General features: G+C 38.0%; 1 protein-coding gene across 1 annotated transcript in view; it reads left to right on the forward strand.

The window, feature by feature from the left end:
- Window positions 1–16,840, forward strand: part of Frem2 (FRAS1 related extracellular matrix 2) — a 162,554-nt gene that overhangs the window by 56,653 nt on the left and 89,061 nt on the right. Inside the window, exon 3 of the mRNA XM_026408751.2 lies at window positions 15,103–15,249. Coding sequence (XP_026264536.2) covers window positions 15,103–15,249 — 147 coding nt within the window. The remainder of the gene's footprint in view (window positions 1–15,102; window positions 15,250–16,840) is intronic.

A 16,840-nucleotide genomic window follows, 5' to 3' on the forward strand; every position in this document is an offset into this window, starting at 1 on the left:
TGGTTTTCCTGTTATTCTTTAAAAGGTACTCAGGGCCTGATTTTCTGAGTATACATTTTCTCTTCTTAGAAAAAAAAAAAAAAAACAGTTTTAGTTTCTTAGGGGCATAAAGTTGGGTGATAGGTATGTAGATGTGAATATGTGTGTGTGTGTGTGTGTGTACTCTGTTTCCTAAAGCCCTAAATGTCCAGAGCATCCGACCCTGACATACAGTTGTGTGTACACACACACACACACACACACACATGCACATACACACACACACACATTCCTGTATACATATATAACACGGGGTAGGTTAATTAACCATTTTCATTTTGTAGCCCATTTGGTTTTTCAGACAATAAAAGGTATTTATAAACTTTTTTATAATATAAGGGAGAATTTGTTAATATCATTATAGCAACCCATTGAGATGTGAATGGTTGGCTCAAAATGTCTTTCACCTTCCTTCTGATGAGGACAGAGCCGTTGTATTTGTGGATATTCTCATGGGAAGCAGTTACTGCTCAGAGGAAGAAGAACAGACCAGGGAACAATGTGCTTTCAGAATTTTTATCTGTTTATCAGCCTAAAGTTTATGTTGCAGCATTATACTCTTTCCAAAACCCAGCTTAGCCCATGCTTCCCGTGCTGGTTGTTTTAATAGCTTCAGAAGCATTCTTCTTAGTAAGCCTTTAAATCCCTTATCAGAGTTGGGCAGATCATAGGGTTCAAATATCCACGGGGAGTAAGATCCCATTGAAAATGGGGGCTGACATAGCTCGTTGTACATTGGTGATTTTAACTCTCTCTCTCTCTCTCTCTCTCTCTCTCTCTCTCTCTCTCTCTCTGTGTGTGTGTGTGTGTGTGTGTGTGTGTGTGTGTGTTTGAACTGACCAAAATCCTAATCTTTGTCTCTTTTGAGATTTGATTCCACATTTAACTAATTAAAAGGCAGGGTTGAAGAACTATATTGTTAAGCCACCAAAAAGGTAAAGCATGCGTCTCCAACAATAAATGTGGTAAGCATACCAGTCATCAGATGTGTTCACTTGAACAAAGCTTATTTTTCTTGGCAGTCTACAAACTAACATGTTTACTTTGACATTTAGATTAGGAAATGGAAATACCTTGAGCCAGAATCTGGATTGTTCATAGTGAGAAGAACAAAAAGAAAGAAAGAAAGCCCTTGATTTTGCTTCTAAAGATTATGAAATACAATTCCAACTATTGGTATTCAAAGTGGCAATTGAATATTATGTGACCTGAATGTGATTGATACTGCACAAGGCTGTATGCTTATATCTGCCTTTTAAATCATCCATAGTTGAAGCCAGCTTGTCCCAAAATGCATGCCATAGAACAGAGTCTACGTGAAACCTTAAGGAATGGGTTTCCTGGTAAAAGAGATTGGGGATGCTGCATGCCCCTGAGAATTGCTGCAGTGGAGAATTCTATTAAATATTTCTCTTCTGGCTGATATAGAGTGATTTCTTTAAAAAAATAAAGAATCTCCTAACATCTAGGAAAAAATAAGTTTCAAAACAAAACAAAACAAAAACATATTTTGGGAAATCTTTCCCTAAATTGTTCAGTGAAGAGACTATAAAAGGTGCTGTGTGTTGAATTCTTTTGTAAAGTGGTTGGGAAACTATTTTCAGCCTTTGTAGAAGCAACAGTAAGGATGCACATGCAAGTATGTACATGGGTGTGTGTGTGTGTGTGTACATGCACACAGGTGCATTTGAACACATGAATTCTCAGGTGCCCTGGTGAAACCTAATCTGCCAAAAAGGTTGAGAGTGGAAATCACTGCCCACATATTTGATTTCATGCTAAAATCTAAATCTTGCAGGGAGTTTTACTTGGACACAGTTTGCTGCATTTCTCAAGATCTTTCCTCACCCCTAACTTCCCATGGGATTAGCCATAAATTTTAACTAAGTAGGAAAACTACTGGCTCAACTACTTCCTGAAATAAGAGAATAAACACTTTGTACTCAGAATTTTTCCACATGATTGATGGATTTGAACAGTTCTGCATAGTTACATAAGACAAGGAGGCAGTTTTATCATTTGATCATATGTATTGTTAATTCAGCTCTTAAGAAAGAGTGGGAAAGCCAGATAATATGCTTATGCTAGGGTATATGTGTTGATATGTCAGAACGTAATAAATTTAGACTGTGATTTCTCAACACTAGCACTAGTGACATTTTGGGCCAGATGATTCTTTGTGTAGAATCTCAGCCTCCCTGGTCTCAAACCACCAAAACATAACAATAACAACCTCCTCGCTCTCCACTCCGCCCCCCACCCCATTGCAGCAAAAATATCTCCAGACACAACCAACCCTGCCCCTAGTGGCAAAATCATCACTGAAAGCACACGAAAGAAAATACAAAAAGAGAAAGAAAATGGAGGCAGACCTCAGTAGACCAGTGATGCTTTATTCAGCAGTGGAGGGGCACATTTTTGAGGGGAAAATGGTAGCAAGCCACCACAAAGGTCTGGGTTTTATAGGGTTTAGCAGGCCCAGGTCATGGGAGGAGTTTGGGTGGTGGGCTCATGGAGGGCGGGGCAGCGGGGCAGGTAGGGGAACAGTAAGAACGTTTCCTGGGACCTCTGGTCTATATCCTTCAATCACCCACTCCTAGATACCATGGGTTTAGACTATATTATGAGTTGTAGAGTCATTCTAGTTGCTTCCCAGATGTGCTTTCTTAAGTGGCTGCATGTCATCAGTCAGAATTCTCTGCATATTCAAATTGTCAAATCCTCAGCCTATTCATAAAATGCCACCTGTGTTTGAATATTAACCAAGTAAAGAGAAAATATGGTTTATCTTGACCCCAAAAAAAAAGAATTTTGTCACATTGATTCTTTCTTCTTGAGAGAGAGAGGAAAAGAGAGAGAAGCATGATTTTTGCCTGTGATATCATTTGGATTTTGACCAAATAGATAACCTAGTTCCAAAACTCCTTCAAGGAATCCTGCCATGGTTTCTTTTCACTGCTCCAGACAAATGGGCTCTTGGATTATGTTCCTTTGCATCATTTTCCTAAGGAATTTTTTAAAAATGACGTTTCTTAAAGCGTGATGCAGATCCTAACTCTCCTGAACCCACATCCTTCCCAGGGGCAGCCTGACTTTTCAGTTATCTCTTTCTTCTTCCCACTGCTTCCACTGACCCTGCAGAGCTGGACTGATCCCTTCCTTCCTAGGAGCCTGCCCATCATCCTTCACCTGCAATTGTTTCCCTGCAGTTCCCCTCCAGGGGGTCCAGCCCTTTGTGTCCCTCCTGGAGACCTCTGTACAAAGCCCTTAGTGTCCTTCCTATCTCACACCCTTGCACAGTCCACTGAGCCCCAGATACTTTATGTTTACATCTTTAATACAATTTCTGTGTGGTGTTTGGTTCATCCCCTTTATTAGAATCTAAGTTTTACAGAAGGGAATATACTTGAACCACTTATACGTCCTACTATATGTGCTTTGCCCAGAGCTCTGTTCAAAAATACACATTGAATTAAACAGCTCCTTGTTCAATTTTTGTTTGGCTAGCAGGGTCTGATGCTCTATGACAAAACCAACTTCTCTGTAAACTTATTGTAGTTGTTTTTTCTTCTTCTTCTTCTTCTTCTTCTTCTTCTTCTTCTTCTTCTTCTTCTTCTTCTTCTTCTTCTTCTTTTGGCAGCTAAATATGTAAATGAACAACTTTCAAATTAATCTCAGATAGGGAAATCACCAAGGAGAGCCGCATTTTGTAGCTCTGGCATAATTTTAAAGGGATCAGAGCAGTCACCAAAGGGTTGAACTAATTAAATAATATTACAAGTTAAGTACAAGAGCTAGCTTTGCAAAACTAATCTGAAATAAATGAAAAGAAAATGTGAATAAACATGTGCATTGATATTATAGTATTTCACCTCTTCTCCATGTCTCTCTGTTTCTCTGTCTCTGTTTCTCTTCCCCCCATCAACACACACACATTCTCTTCTTTTCGTTCTTCTCTTATAGAAGAAATAGCTATTAACCAATCATGATTCCATAAATTTATTTTAAGCCTACAAATGTAAAACTGCCACATGTTGATTTTGCTACTGAAAGCAAATATAGCTGAAAAATGTTACCAAGCCACATTTAAGAGAACAATAGCAAAAAATTAAACAAAAATGATCTTCAGGAAATTCTCACTTAGTTCTAACTTTCCAGTATACTAAGTTAAAATTCAATCACAATATTTTGAATTTGTAGATTAGCTTTTGTGCTCTTGTCTCACACAAATCCCTCCATCCTGGCCATCAAATTTAAATTCTGGGAATAATGGAAAAGGTTAAAGGTTTTTTTTTTCTTGTTAAAAGTTAGATTGATTCCCTTCTCTTTTATACTTTTGTTTCCTGAAGTGAATATACCACATTGTCAAAAGATAATCCAAAATACAGTTCAGCGTGTAATGCACATTAATTGCAATGAGATTCTCACAGTAATGTGTCTAGTACTGTTATACACATAGGAATTAGAAAACAGCCTTACTTTGCAGGGAATTAACTAAATGGTGCTAAACCGGTTACTCCTGGAGGTTCAGGGTACCCAGAACCACTGCCTTCCTTTCCCCAGCCTCTTTGGGGGTGGGGGAGATGTCTGGCGCCACAAAAGGAATTAGGTTCTGGTTTGAACAGAGACCTGAAGGCTATTAAGTTTATTTTAAGAATGTGTTGCCAGAGATCTAATAAATTTATTTGTAGCTTCAGGCTGTGCATGCATGAAATCTTGCTGCACAGGTGTTTTGCCTTTTTTTCCTTTCCCCAGAGGGAGAAGAGGGTGTGGATCATCCCCACAAACTCAGCTTTCCATAAAGCATTTAGTGTTTCTGTGAAAGTGCAATTTTTGCTTTTTAATTTTGACTTTTCTTGGTAAATGAGAAAAATGATAGAAAATTATTCCTAGGCTGCTTTAAAAAGAAAAACGTAAGTCCCTCCCAATTTATATATATATATGTCTATGTACATACATATATATATGTATATATAACATGTCATAAATTACAATTTAAATATGAATTAGATATAAACATTATATGTAATATATTTTACATATAATTTTAAGCATATAATTTTAATATAAATTAGACACAAAATGTATTTTATATAATATATCATACATAAAATTTTAAGCACATTATTTTTATGATCTTGTCCTTGCTTAAGGACAGTATTTGAGATCAGTCTATTAAATATAAAGACCCCTAAACCAGAAAGGAAAAACCTATGGGAACATATTCCTCTTTTTTATAAATATTCTCTTTATAATTTTATTCAAATCACAATCTTTCTGGATCTTGGTAAAATCACAATCTTTCTGGATCTTGGTAAAATTGCATGAGAAAAGATACAATACAATGTTCATTCTTGCTCCAAAATGCTTGGAGTCTATATTTGTATTGTTCACCAACACAATTATTTCTTGAATTAGTTTGTGGTTTTGTTTAAAATATAGTGTTACATCTGTATTTTTAGCAGCAAAAAAAAAAAAAATTCTTAGCTTCTCACATTGCATCATTAAAATGGCAAAGTTAGCTTTTCATTTAAGATTCCAAATGACAATGCAGTAACATCCTTGTGGTGAGTGAAAGTTCACCTTGCTATTACATGTTGGCTCTGTCCTTTGTGCTTTGTGGATGTGCACCTGAATTCCCTACCCTAGGCCTGCATACCAGCAGTAAAGACATTCATGACACTGGTGTGAAGGTTCCAAATAAGAAAGCAAAGTGGGACAAAATTAAGTCAGATTTGATTAAGGAAATCTGCTTAAACCTTAGGTGAAGGGATGTAAACTTGTGGTTCTGCTCTTCTCTTTTTCTTTTTGTTGCAGAGAATGGAAATAAACACAATTTGTTAGAATTTAAATTTATTTACTTATTTTAAACTAGAGCTGGGGGAGGGTTCTGTGCTTGGGTAATGCAAAGAAGGATTTCTGCAGGCAGGGGCTTGCAGATTCCACCCCGGCTGTGGCCTGATGGGTCAGCCTGGATCAGTAAGTGTGGAAGAAGACTCTTCCTTTCAGCCTTCCCAGCTAAACTATAAATTCATTCATAGAAAAAGAGGATTTTGAGTCTTAGCTTGTGTTAATTAATAAGTCCATATTTAGAAACTGACTTTCAGATTCTGGCTTTTTGCTTTTTGTTTTTATTTATTTTTTTAAATTTTTTAACGTTTTTGTTTATTTTTTAATTTTTACTATTTGCCTGCTTCGTTATTCATTAGCATCAGAGATAGAAGGAAACTCAGGTAATATTTTGCTCCTATTCAATAGCATTAATTTGTAAATTAAGTTAAGCAAATCAGGATTAATCTGGAATAGCCTGAAAAGAAATATTGATCTGAATGACATGATCTGATAACTTGGAGGAAGTTTAGAAAGAATACTAACAGGCTGGATTCAAATCCTAGATCTGCCACCTACTAAATCTATAGAGATTTTAATTGGGTGACTTAACCTGCACTCATTTACCTGATTCATAGAATGTGAAAATTACTAACTTGCAGGGTTACTGTGAGTTTCATTAAGATTATGTGTATATTTTAAAGATCACACTGACCATGGCCCCCAGTGTGTCCAGCCCTCTGTAGTGGGCATTTTTAGGGTCTTCAAGGCTGAACTGAATTCAGATATCTTGCAAGTACATCCAGGTTCCAGCTGCTTTTGGCAAGTCTTTTTTTATGGCTTAATACCTGCATTGTCCCAAGGCCTCCTGGTCCAAGCCCATGCCACTGGTTGGTGAAGATAATGTTTACTATCCCTGCTGCCCAAGAGTAGGTGTTCTCTACAGTAAACCTGGTCCCTTGATACCAGCAGAGCTCCTCAGAAATTCTAGCAGCTATGCCTGGCTCCCCCATAGCATAGGCCCTGCCTGTGTCTCCAAAGAACCCCAAGGAGTGGGCCCTAGAGCTGTGTGGTAACCTTTTTCTGTTACTCTGTATTGAAGAAAAAAGGTGTCCAAAAGCTTGCTACTTGGACCCTGGTTTGGAAAAAAAAAAACTAATTAAGCAACTCTCTAAATTTCCACTTGTAGTTTTCTCTTTCTTGGGACCCAAATATTCATTTAGGAGCCTGGGTAAAAGTCAGAGATGAAGAAACTTATACTTTGAAATCTGCTTCACACTGATACTTAAAACTTTGTATGGAATCTATCTTTGTGTCTGACATTGATTTCCATTCTTGTGAGTTCTCTCTCCAAAGGCTCCCTATAACCCGAGAAAATCAGCTTCCATGAGGTCTGTCACTCCAGTTCCCCACATAAGCATAGGTAGGCATGAACCCCAGTTGTGGGCTGTACTTTAAACACAGATGCTAATATGAATTATCCTAAGACACTCTGGCAGGATTAGGAGCAATTCTGCATCAGAATTTCTTCCATGCACATTACTTTCACATAGGTTAATAGCAATTCTCTAAATTCTCTTTGTTTGTTTTTTTTTTTTTAATATTTATTTTTTAGTTTTCGGCGGACACAACATCTTTGTTGGTATGTGGTGCTGAGGATCGAACCCGGGCTGCACGCATGCCAGGCGAGCGCGCTACCGCTTGAGCCACATCCCCAGCCCTAAATTCTCTTTGTTTATCCTCATATCATGGCACATAGTCATGCAGGAGGCAGGACACCCTTCATCCATGAACCACAATGGTGTCTGCATCCTTGTGCAGTGGTAGCCAGGGAAAGATGGCTGGAGGAAGGCCAGGAGTTCCTGTCTAAGAATATAGTGAGAGTTCCTTTTAGTTCACACTCCTGAGCGTAAGCCAGGGAATGTGTTGATTCAAGAAATGGGAAAAGGTGTTGGGAAGAAGAAGTCGTTTCTGCTCCTGTGCCCCATTGTGCATGTCTTAAAAGAATAATTTATTGTAACTTGTACTCAGCAAGTTCAGTTGGTTTTCATTATTCACAGCAGTTAGGTTCTATAAAATCACTATGAATATGAAATTAGCAAAGGCTGAATGGTTGTTCCTAGGGGAAATACAGGGTTTGGTTCCTATGAGCTCCAGTCCATTTCCATCAACCAATCAATACATGGCCTGGTTTCATGTATGCTTCTGTTCAGAGACACCTCATTTGATATTGCTTGTTGATTCAGTAGCTTTGCAGCCACTGCCAGTAGCACTATAACTCACATGTGAACAGAAGTTATCCAACACACACATTTTCTTTCTAAGACACGTTACAGCTTTCTTGTGTTTAGGAAGACTTGATGGCACTTCAGCACTATGATCTGGAGTCATTTTAAATGGTGAAAACACCAAGAAAATAATACCCAGATGTGAACAGTGTGGTGCTAAACAGACTGTGAAAAGGACACGTGTTTATGAAAGAGGAGCTAGAAACAGAAAGCCAAGTAGCAGGTTTTGCAAAAATTTTGACCCTATAATGCACATGCCTAAGAATGACCTTGGAAATACTTGGAGTACTAATTTGGGGATGATAAAATTATAAATTTTGATAAGTAGATGAATCTGCAAATATGAAATCCAGGAACCATGAGTATGGACTATGAGTTAGCTTGTGATCTAGTAGAAAAATAGGAATATAAAGTCTTTGGAACCACATGTACAAATACCCACTATACACCCACGTTCTCCACCTGTTACGGGTAGATATATCACCAAATCACATCCCCAAGGAACAAAATTACAGGCAATAACATGGCTTGTGATACTTTCGGCTTTCAAGGTGAACATCAGTATATTTGTCAGACGCAATCTGTACCCCCATATCACCTGGAAATTCATCTACAGGTTCTACAGAAGAACAGAGAAGAGCATGAACTACTCCATACCTGAGCTCCATTCAACGTAGTTTGTGTGACAATTACAAGATATGATATTTCCATTTATTCTTTTAATGAGGAAGGGTGTGCTTGTTTGCATCTTTCCTGAAAGTAGCCTACAAGATCCTGGATGGGTGTGTGTATCCAGTAGAGACCAACATGTGCTCCCCTTGTTTCTCTCTACCTCCTGGGTCTTCATCATTTCTTTTTCTTTCTATACATTTCTCTACACATTATCTTGTTTTGGATTTGTTTTGTTTGCTTGTGTGCATGTGGTTTGTTTTGTTTTGTGGATCTGACCCCTTGTGCATAAAATAGTGGAAATGTGAGGTGTGCAGAATGGAGGAAGAAAACAATATATCAATGATCAAAAGTTGAATATGGTGATAATTTTTTCTTTTTGAGGTACTGGGGATTGAATCCAGGGGCACTCTACCGCTGAGCTACATCCTCGGCCCTTTTTATTTTATTTTTAAATTTTTAGAGTCTCACTAAGTTGCTGAAGCTCTCACCATATTGCTGAGGTTGGCCTCAAATTTGTGATCCTCCTGTCTCAGCTTCCTCACTAGCTGGGATTACAGGCATGCGCTGGTAGTAATTTTTGAACAATTAACTATCGAGCCAAAACAAGCATTAAAATTATTAAGTAGTCTACAAATATTAAAAACTATTGCCGGGGGAACAAAAGGAGTAAAAACAAAAACTATGTTGGCAATTCTTCAGGGTCTGTCCGAAGTTCCTCAGGAGTTCCACAGTCACAGGAAGGCACAGCTGCTCTTGGGTCAATAGATGATCATCACCTCTGTGTTTCTTGGACACCTCAGAATGCACACCCCTTCCCACCCAAAAGGGCAGAATTTGGATGCATCTTAACTATTGCTTCTTTATCTCTATTATGCAATCATTTAAATAGGAAAAGGAGCAGGAAATAAATATTTAATAAATGTCCTGAGCATCTACCTGAATTGAATTCTTTGAAATTCATTATTTTACAGGATTTCTTATCTCTAGTTTTATATTTAATCTTCCAGAAACACCTTCCTCTCCATCTCCTTGAATGTCCAAGAACCACCCTGTACTTAAGGCCCATTTGAACACAATCTTCTCCATGACTTTTCCTTTGATGCCCAGAGGTTAAAGTCCCTCCCTCTTGTGAACTCTCATAGCTCCTTAATAGTGCCCTTCTTACAGTATCTGTCAGGATCTAATTTATGCGCAATATCTCTGGCATGTGCCATCTCCTGTGTCAAATGCCAACCCCTGAGGGCCCATAAGAGCCGAGTTGGCTTCAGCTTTGCACCAGATGGTTTCCAGTAAACAGTAAAATCAACCTGACTTCAAGGCCCAGAGGACAGGATTCCACAAGCTTAGATTCTATGGAAGATTCTAAAAACAATGCAGAGTTTGAGAAGATCATCTTATCACAGAAATGGAGATAAAACAGAATTCTCATTTTTACTTTAATTTTACCTTCTCACCAGAATTACCAGCTCTGATCCTGACGGTGATTGCACAGTTGTTAATCATTGGGCTTTTCCTGTAAGTGAGCGAGACCCCTTAAAATTTGCCTAAAGGGCTGGGGATGTGGCTCAAGCGGTAGCTCGCTCGCCTGGCATGCGTGCGGCCTGGGTTCGATCCTCAGCACCACATACAAACAAAGATGTTGTGTCTGCCGAGAACTAAAAAAAAAATAATAAATAAATATTAAAAAAAATTTCTCTCTCTCTCACTCTCTCTCACTCTTTCTTTAAAAAAAAAAATTGCCTAAAACCAAATTATTTCATTTCCCCCAATAAATTAGGTAATAATATTATAATCTTTTCTAATGTAAATACCTATTTCTGTTGCTGGTTTAAATTACTCCATCCAGGTTTTTTGAGGGGTTTCTGTCTGTCTGTTTGTTTGTTTTAGTAGCTGTATATTTGGTTTCCAGCTCAGCTTCTAGGTGGAACTTTATTCTGGGCAAATGAAATTTTACCAAGCTAGAAAATACCAAGAACATTCTCTATTGTTAACTAACTTGTCCAGGAAGCATTTTCTTGTCAGTGTTAAAGCTGCACCAGCCTTTAACAAGCACAAGTCAAAGTTGTGACACTAGTTTCTTATTATTGAAGAGGTCTGCTTTGTCTCAGGGAAATCAGGGGCCCTGTGTTTTTAGGGAGGGCTAATTGAAGACTGGGATTCTTTGTTATTCTAAAATAACTATTGAGTGTGAATTGAAAAAGAAAATGAAGAAGCCTGAAGACCAGCTGGAAAAGTTCAAAAGGGGTCTTTTCATCAAAACCTTAATGACTTTAGTGTCAGGGTTTGAGGACAAAGCATTTGGGAGTGTGGTTATCAGCTGTCAGGCACCTGTTGTGTGGATTTATGGTGCAAGCTATGGACTTTGATTCCAATGAGACTAGCTCCTCCAGCATCATAGATGACAAATTCTATTTTAGAAAGGCAGCTAATCACATGCAAGTAAAAATTTGTCAGGTTTTAAGGTTACTCAGTTCCATCTACAATTTCACATGCAGTAGCTGTAGCTAGTCACTATTCCCATTTATTGCAGTTTTATGAGGCACTTGAGAGGTGTATAATAAATGAGTAAATAAGATGACCTTCCACTCTTTAGGCAAACTACAGAGTTAAATTAGGCAAGATCACAGTTTCAGTAAAGGGAGTTACAATGAGCTATAGCTCAGTTCCTCAAATCCTGTATCACTCTAGCATCAAAAGTGAGTACTGAGATTTTACAAATTCCTATGATTCAGAAGAGTTTTGTCGTATTTACCTCTATTCAGAGTTAAGGTTTATAGACAGAAGTTTATATTCTCTAGTTAAACATCTATTTTAAAATCCCAGTATTAGAGTGGATTTTAAGTTGATATAATATTTAACTTGGGGCATCTCATTGTCTTTCAGGGCAAAGTTTCTTGATATTGTTTCTGAATTTCATTTCTAATGAGATCTCAAAGTGGTGGGTGGACATGTGAAATATTGGCAGATTTGTTCAACTGTGGGTCATATAAAACCTTGGATTAACCAGCATTTGGGCTCCTTCCTTCAATTCTGTGTTTTATCTAAACTTGTGGGCCTTTGGGAAATATTTGAGTTTTAAACAATAGCTATGGTTACTGTGAACTGTATCCCCCACCCCACTGTGCTGTAGAACACTAGAATTTACTCCTACCACCTCACTGTGTTTGGGTAACCCTTATCCAACTTCTTTCCATCCCCAGTTCCCTCCACCCTTCTCAGCCTCTAGTAATGGCATTTAAAAGAATCTCTTTTTTTTATGTTAAGGGAGATGCAAATGCTTACTACTCTGATTTGATTATTGCGCATTGGGTGTATGTATCTAATTATCACACCGGTGCCCCTGAAATAGGTACAATTAATAGTTTTTAGAAAGGAAGTGATGGGATGTGCAGCTGAAGGTGTTAGGATGGATAAGGAATGGCTTGGGATAGCTTGACAAGTTTGGAATAAAATCTGGGCTCACTGGAACCACAATCAAAATGGACAAAAATGTAGCCTAAAGTTGTTCTCATATGATAATTTGTTTAGAAATCATACCTGTTTTTAATAGAAAGGAGGTCAGTAGAGTAGAACAAGTGGATCGGAGGAGGAGAGGAGGGAAAGGGAAGGAAACTGAGCAATGAGATTGATCAAATTATGTGCGTGTGTGAATATGGCATAATGAATTCTACCGTTAAATGTAATTAAAATGCACCAATAAAAAAATAAATCAAACTGTCTTTGCCTTCACTTAATTGATGAAGCGTTGACAGTTGTAAAAGAATGGTCACTTTCAATTTCTGTCATAAATTAGTACAGTCAGTAAATTAGGACAATCAAACTATATGAAAGATAATGATTCAGAACATAATTATGCAGAATCATCAATACATGAGCAGCTATTGAATTCCAGAGGTTCAGGAGACTTCAGGAAGTTGCTGGGGAAAAAGAGATTTCAAGAGTAGAACTTTACCAAAGTACATCTTTGGGGCAGGAGAACAAGGTGTCAGAGGAGTAAGGGTAGCACAGTCTGGGCACTGCCAAGATCTTGGCCTGAACACAGAGTGAGCAGCCTCAAGAGTAATGATAGGGATAGGTCAGGCTGAACCTGGAAATCCACAGAGAGGGCTGACTTGATGTGTGCAGCAGCTGTAGGGAAATGGGGCTAAGGAGAAAGCGGCACAGGTGGGCTTGGGGAAGATGAAGAGTCTAGCCGTGGGGGTGCAGGGTGGATTTGCGCGTGCATTGAGGCAGGGCGAAGTAGGCTGACATTTGTTGAAGGATTCCATCTCTGGACCGCATGGTGCTGTATGTGTATGGGTTATCTCACTTGATCCTTGAAGTAATCACAGGAACAGATGGTCCTGATGCTGTGAGTGTAGCTACCTAAAATATGGTATTACACATGAGAAACTGCTTGGTGCTTTAAATGGAAGGGATTGTGGACATATCCATTTTTTACTTAAATATAAATTGATTTCTGACCAGGATTTTTTTTTTTTGTCAATTTAAGAAGGAAACTCATTCATATTTTGTGAACTTGTTATGCCAAACATTTCCTGGTCCCTGGGTACTCCCAGCTCTGCAGAGGAAAAGCTGTGGATGAGAAGACTTAGAATTCAAGGACCACTTCATTTCTTATCTGTTGCCTACTTTGGGGCAACTTTCTTCTCTAGACCTCAGTCTCTTCATCTGGAGAGTCAAATGACATTGCTGCTAACTACCACCTGTAATTATTTCAAGTACACACACTATGCATTGTTTGAAGTGTTTCAACAAGAATCTTTTATTTTTTGTTCAGTGTGCAAATAACATTTTATTGATTTGATGTATCACAATATAGTTAATCTTAAATTTTTCGGGTTTGGGGCTATTGTAGAAAATATGGCAATGAATGATTGCTCACAAACACATTTTTACTTCTCCCATACAAGAATTTACAAGATGGAGTGATATGAACATGGTTTTTCTTCTTGTATACATTGTCATATGGCTATCTTAAAAGGTATGTGCTCATTTGCAAGTCAAACAAAAATAAACAGGAAAACCCATTTTCCTACATAATCTCAGCTGGACTAGGTTTTTATTCTTTAGTATGTGTTAATTGGTAACTCAACGTCACTGTAATTTTTATTTTTGAAAAAAATTCTAGAAAAAACAACATATTTGTTCACTCATTTCCCACTATGTAGATTTTTTTTCACCAGTCTATGAAAGATTTTTTTTCCCCATCTCATTTATTTTTCTTTACTATAGCTCTCTTTATGTGAACTAAGAAAAGAAACTAGAATCGAAATTGTGCCTCTAGCCATGTTTATTATTTGGGCTTTTTCCCCCTACTCTTTTCCAGAAAGACTTAAAAGGAATTACTGATGCTTTTGTTTATAAACCTCACTTTACTCTGAAGTAATTGGCAGAGATCAAAAGGAGTTTAGGGATAGGTGCAGAGTGATCAGCTGATAACCATTTTTTCCTTTCATTTACCCAACATAGTAGCTTTCACAATAGAAAGATCACACGCAAAGGTTATTTTCTCCTGATAGGCAGCCAGCTTCGTTTTGGTGGGAAGGTGGGAGGAGAAACCTTTATCTTCAGAGAGGAATGGAAGTCAATGAAAAGAGTTGTCTGTTTGCTCTGAGGAATGGAGGGGAATCTAGTGGAGAGGGGCGGCGGGGAAGGGATATTTGTTTTTCCTTAAGTGGTTATAATGAAAGCCTTCCACCCAATTGCTCGGTGAACCAGAAAAAGGTATTTGTGAAGTTGTGTTTTTAAGAACATCACAAAGGAGCCTGGAGGACCTCTCCGTAGAAAAGCTTGCTCTTCAGCGACACCTTGTGGAAGGTGCATCATCCTGCAATGTGGATATTCGGTTTTAGGATTGAGCTAAATTGCCTCTGTTAGTTGTGTGCTTCTTCACCCTTACCAATCCCCGCCCCCCCCCGAAAGAGGATGGTATTTTTGAACAATTATGTCAGCTGTTTTGTGTCTGTGTAATAACCACTGAACAGTAAGCTGTATTTCATGTCGATTTCGAGAGTTGTGTATCAAACCATGCAGCTGTATGGATTCTTCAAGTTGCATGCTGGAAAAAAAATTTTTTTTAAGCATCAGAAATTTATTAGTTGCTCAAAACATTACGTTGATCTTGACATATCATATATCATATACATTTGTTTCAAATACGGTATGAATTCTTATTATTCCCACGTGTACAGATTGCAGGAGCATGCTGGAAATTTTAAGGTCACTCTTTCAAGAAAGTATTAATGAAGGGTTTTAAATTTTTATTTTCCAGGTGGAAACAAGTTAACCAATCAGCATTTTCGTCTGAATTGGGCATGGATCTCCTTTGAAAAGGAATATTACCTGATCAATGAGGATTCTAAATTTCTCGATGTTGTTCTTAAACGTAGAGGTTACTTGGGAGAAACTTCATTTATAAGTAAGTTTAATTTGCATTTCTGTCTCAAAATCCCATTATTCTAGCAGCAGTTTATAACTTCCCTCCAGTTCACTTCTCTAGTTTAAACATTCAGGAAGACATTGGCATTTCTTTAACTGGTTCAAACAAACAAACAAACTGCAGATTTGTGTCAAGGGGATGTACTTCTTCAAGCTGTCAACCTAAATGTGTTTTTTTTTCTGATATAAAATAACTTTATAAAATAGGAAGTAATCACTCATGAGTTAACAACTAAAAACAAATGTCACTAGGTCATAGAATAAGCTTAGGCTTATTCTAAATTGAAACAACAGTGTAAAACACTAATAAATAAACAAAAAATCTATTCAGTGATTTATTAGGCATGAAAGTGTAGTTTACTATTTGTTGAATTCAAATGCTCAAACTGGTCACTAAAAGTTCTATGAACATCATCAATGTGTTACGTAAAAGTTTATGTTGTGATTTTTCTTGGTAACAAATATTAAAGTGTTAATTATTACTCACTTTCTTCTGCTTTATTTTCTTTTAGTAAAACTGAAAGTCAAAAGCAAATGAGTATAACTTTTTCAACTCTAATTCAAGTTCAAATTCATTCAAGCATAAAATAGGGAAAAGTAGATATACTGGTGACTTGAAGCTATGATATAGTGGCACAAAATATTTGATAATGTCTATGAAAATCGGCAGCACCTTAACAATTGTATTATTTTGGGTACTATGTAGTTTATGGACATTTAGGTTGATAGAATTTATATGGTAAAAGCTTTTCATTAAGTTAGACTATCAACTAAGAAATCTAGGGCAGTATTAGCAAAATAAAAGGGTAGTAACCCTGTTTGTCTTCAGAATGGTTATTTTGAAATTTTACTGGTCTATGAACCTTTAAGTAGTACTCAGTCCTTATCAACAGAAAACCACCCCCTCATACCACCACACCTTTGCCTGGCCGCAACCTCCTGCCCTCCTCATGATTTCCCCTGATGTGTTTTAATACTGGATATTAATTGCTGCTTACTTTAAAAATACTTCTTTTTTTTTAACTTTAGAAAAGGGTTTTCATACTCTGTGGATTTCTTGAGGCTGGCTTCGGGGGGCGGGGGGTTGGCACCTGCAGATGTTGGGGCAGCTCTGCTTCCTTCTTTGTTTGCATGTGCTCCCACATGGCTGTCCTTTAAACTCTGCGTGGAACCTTCTAGGGTATAATGAGTGCTCTTATTGCTCTCCCTTTGGGGGCATGTTCTGTCTGCACACACAGGCCCTGCAGAACCTGTCCTACCTGTTGCAGTGAGAGGTTAATCTGTGGGGGAGTTGGGGGGTGGGAAGGTGGTACTGGGGATTGAACCAAGGGGTACTTTACCACTGAGCCACATCCCCAGCCCCTTTTACTTTTTATTTTGAGATGGGGTCTGGCTAGGTTGCAGAGGCTAGCCTCAAAACCTGCAGTCCTTCTGCCTCAACCCTCATCTACCCACACCCTGGTGCTGGGATTACAGGCCTGTGTCACTGCACCTGGCAGAGATTAATCTTAACTGTGCTACATGTTAAGAATATAGCAAATAAATTGTTCAGAAAAGTCACTAAAAAACAG

The sequence above is a fragment of the Urocitellus parryii genome, chromosome 2, assembly GCF_045843805.1.
Source record: "Urocitellus parryii isolate mUroPar1 chromosome 2, mUroPar1.hap1, whole genome shotgun sequence".
Taxonomy (NCBI): Eukaryota; Metazoa; Chordata; class Mammalia; order Rodentia; family Sciuridae; genus Urocitellus; species Urocitellus parryii.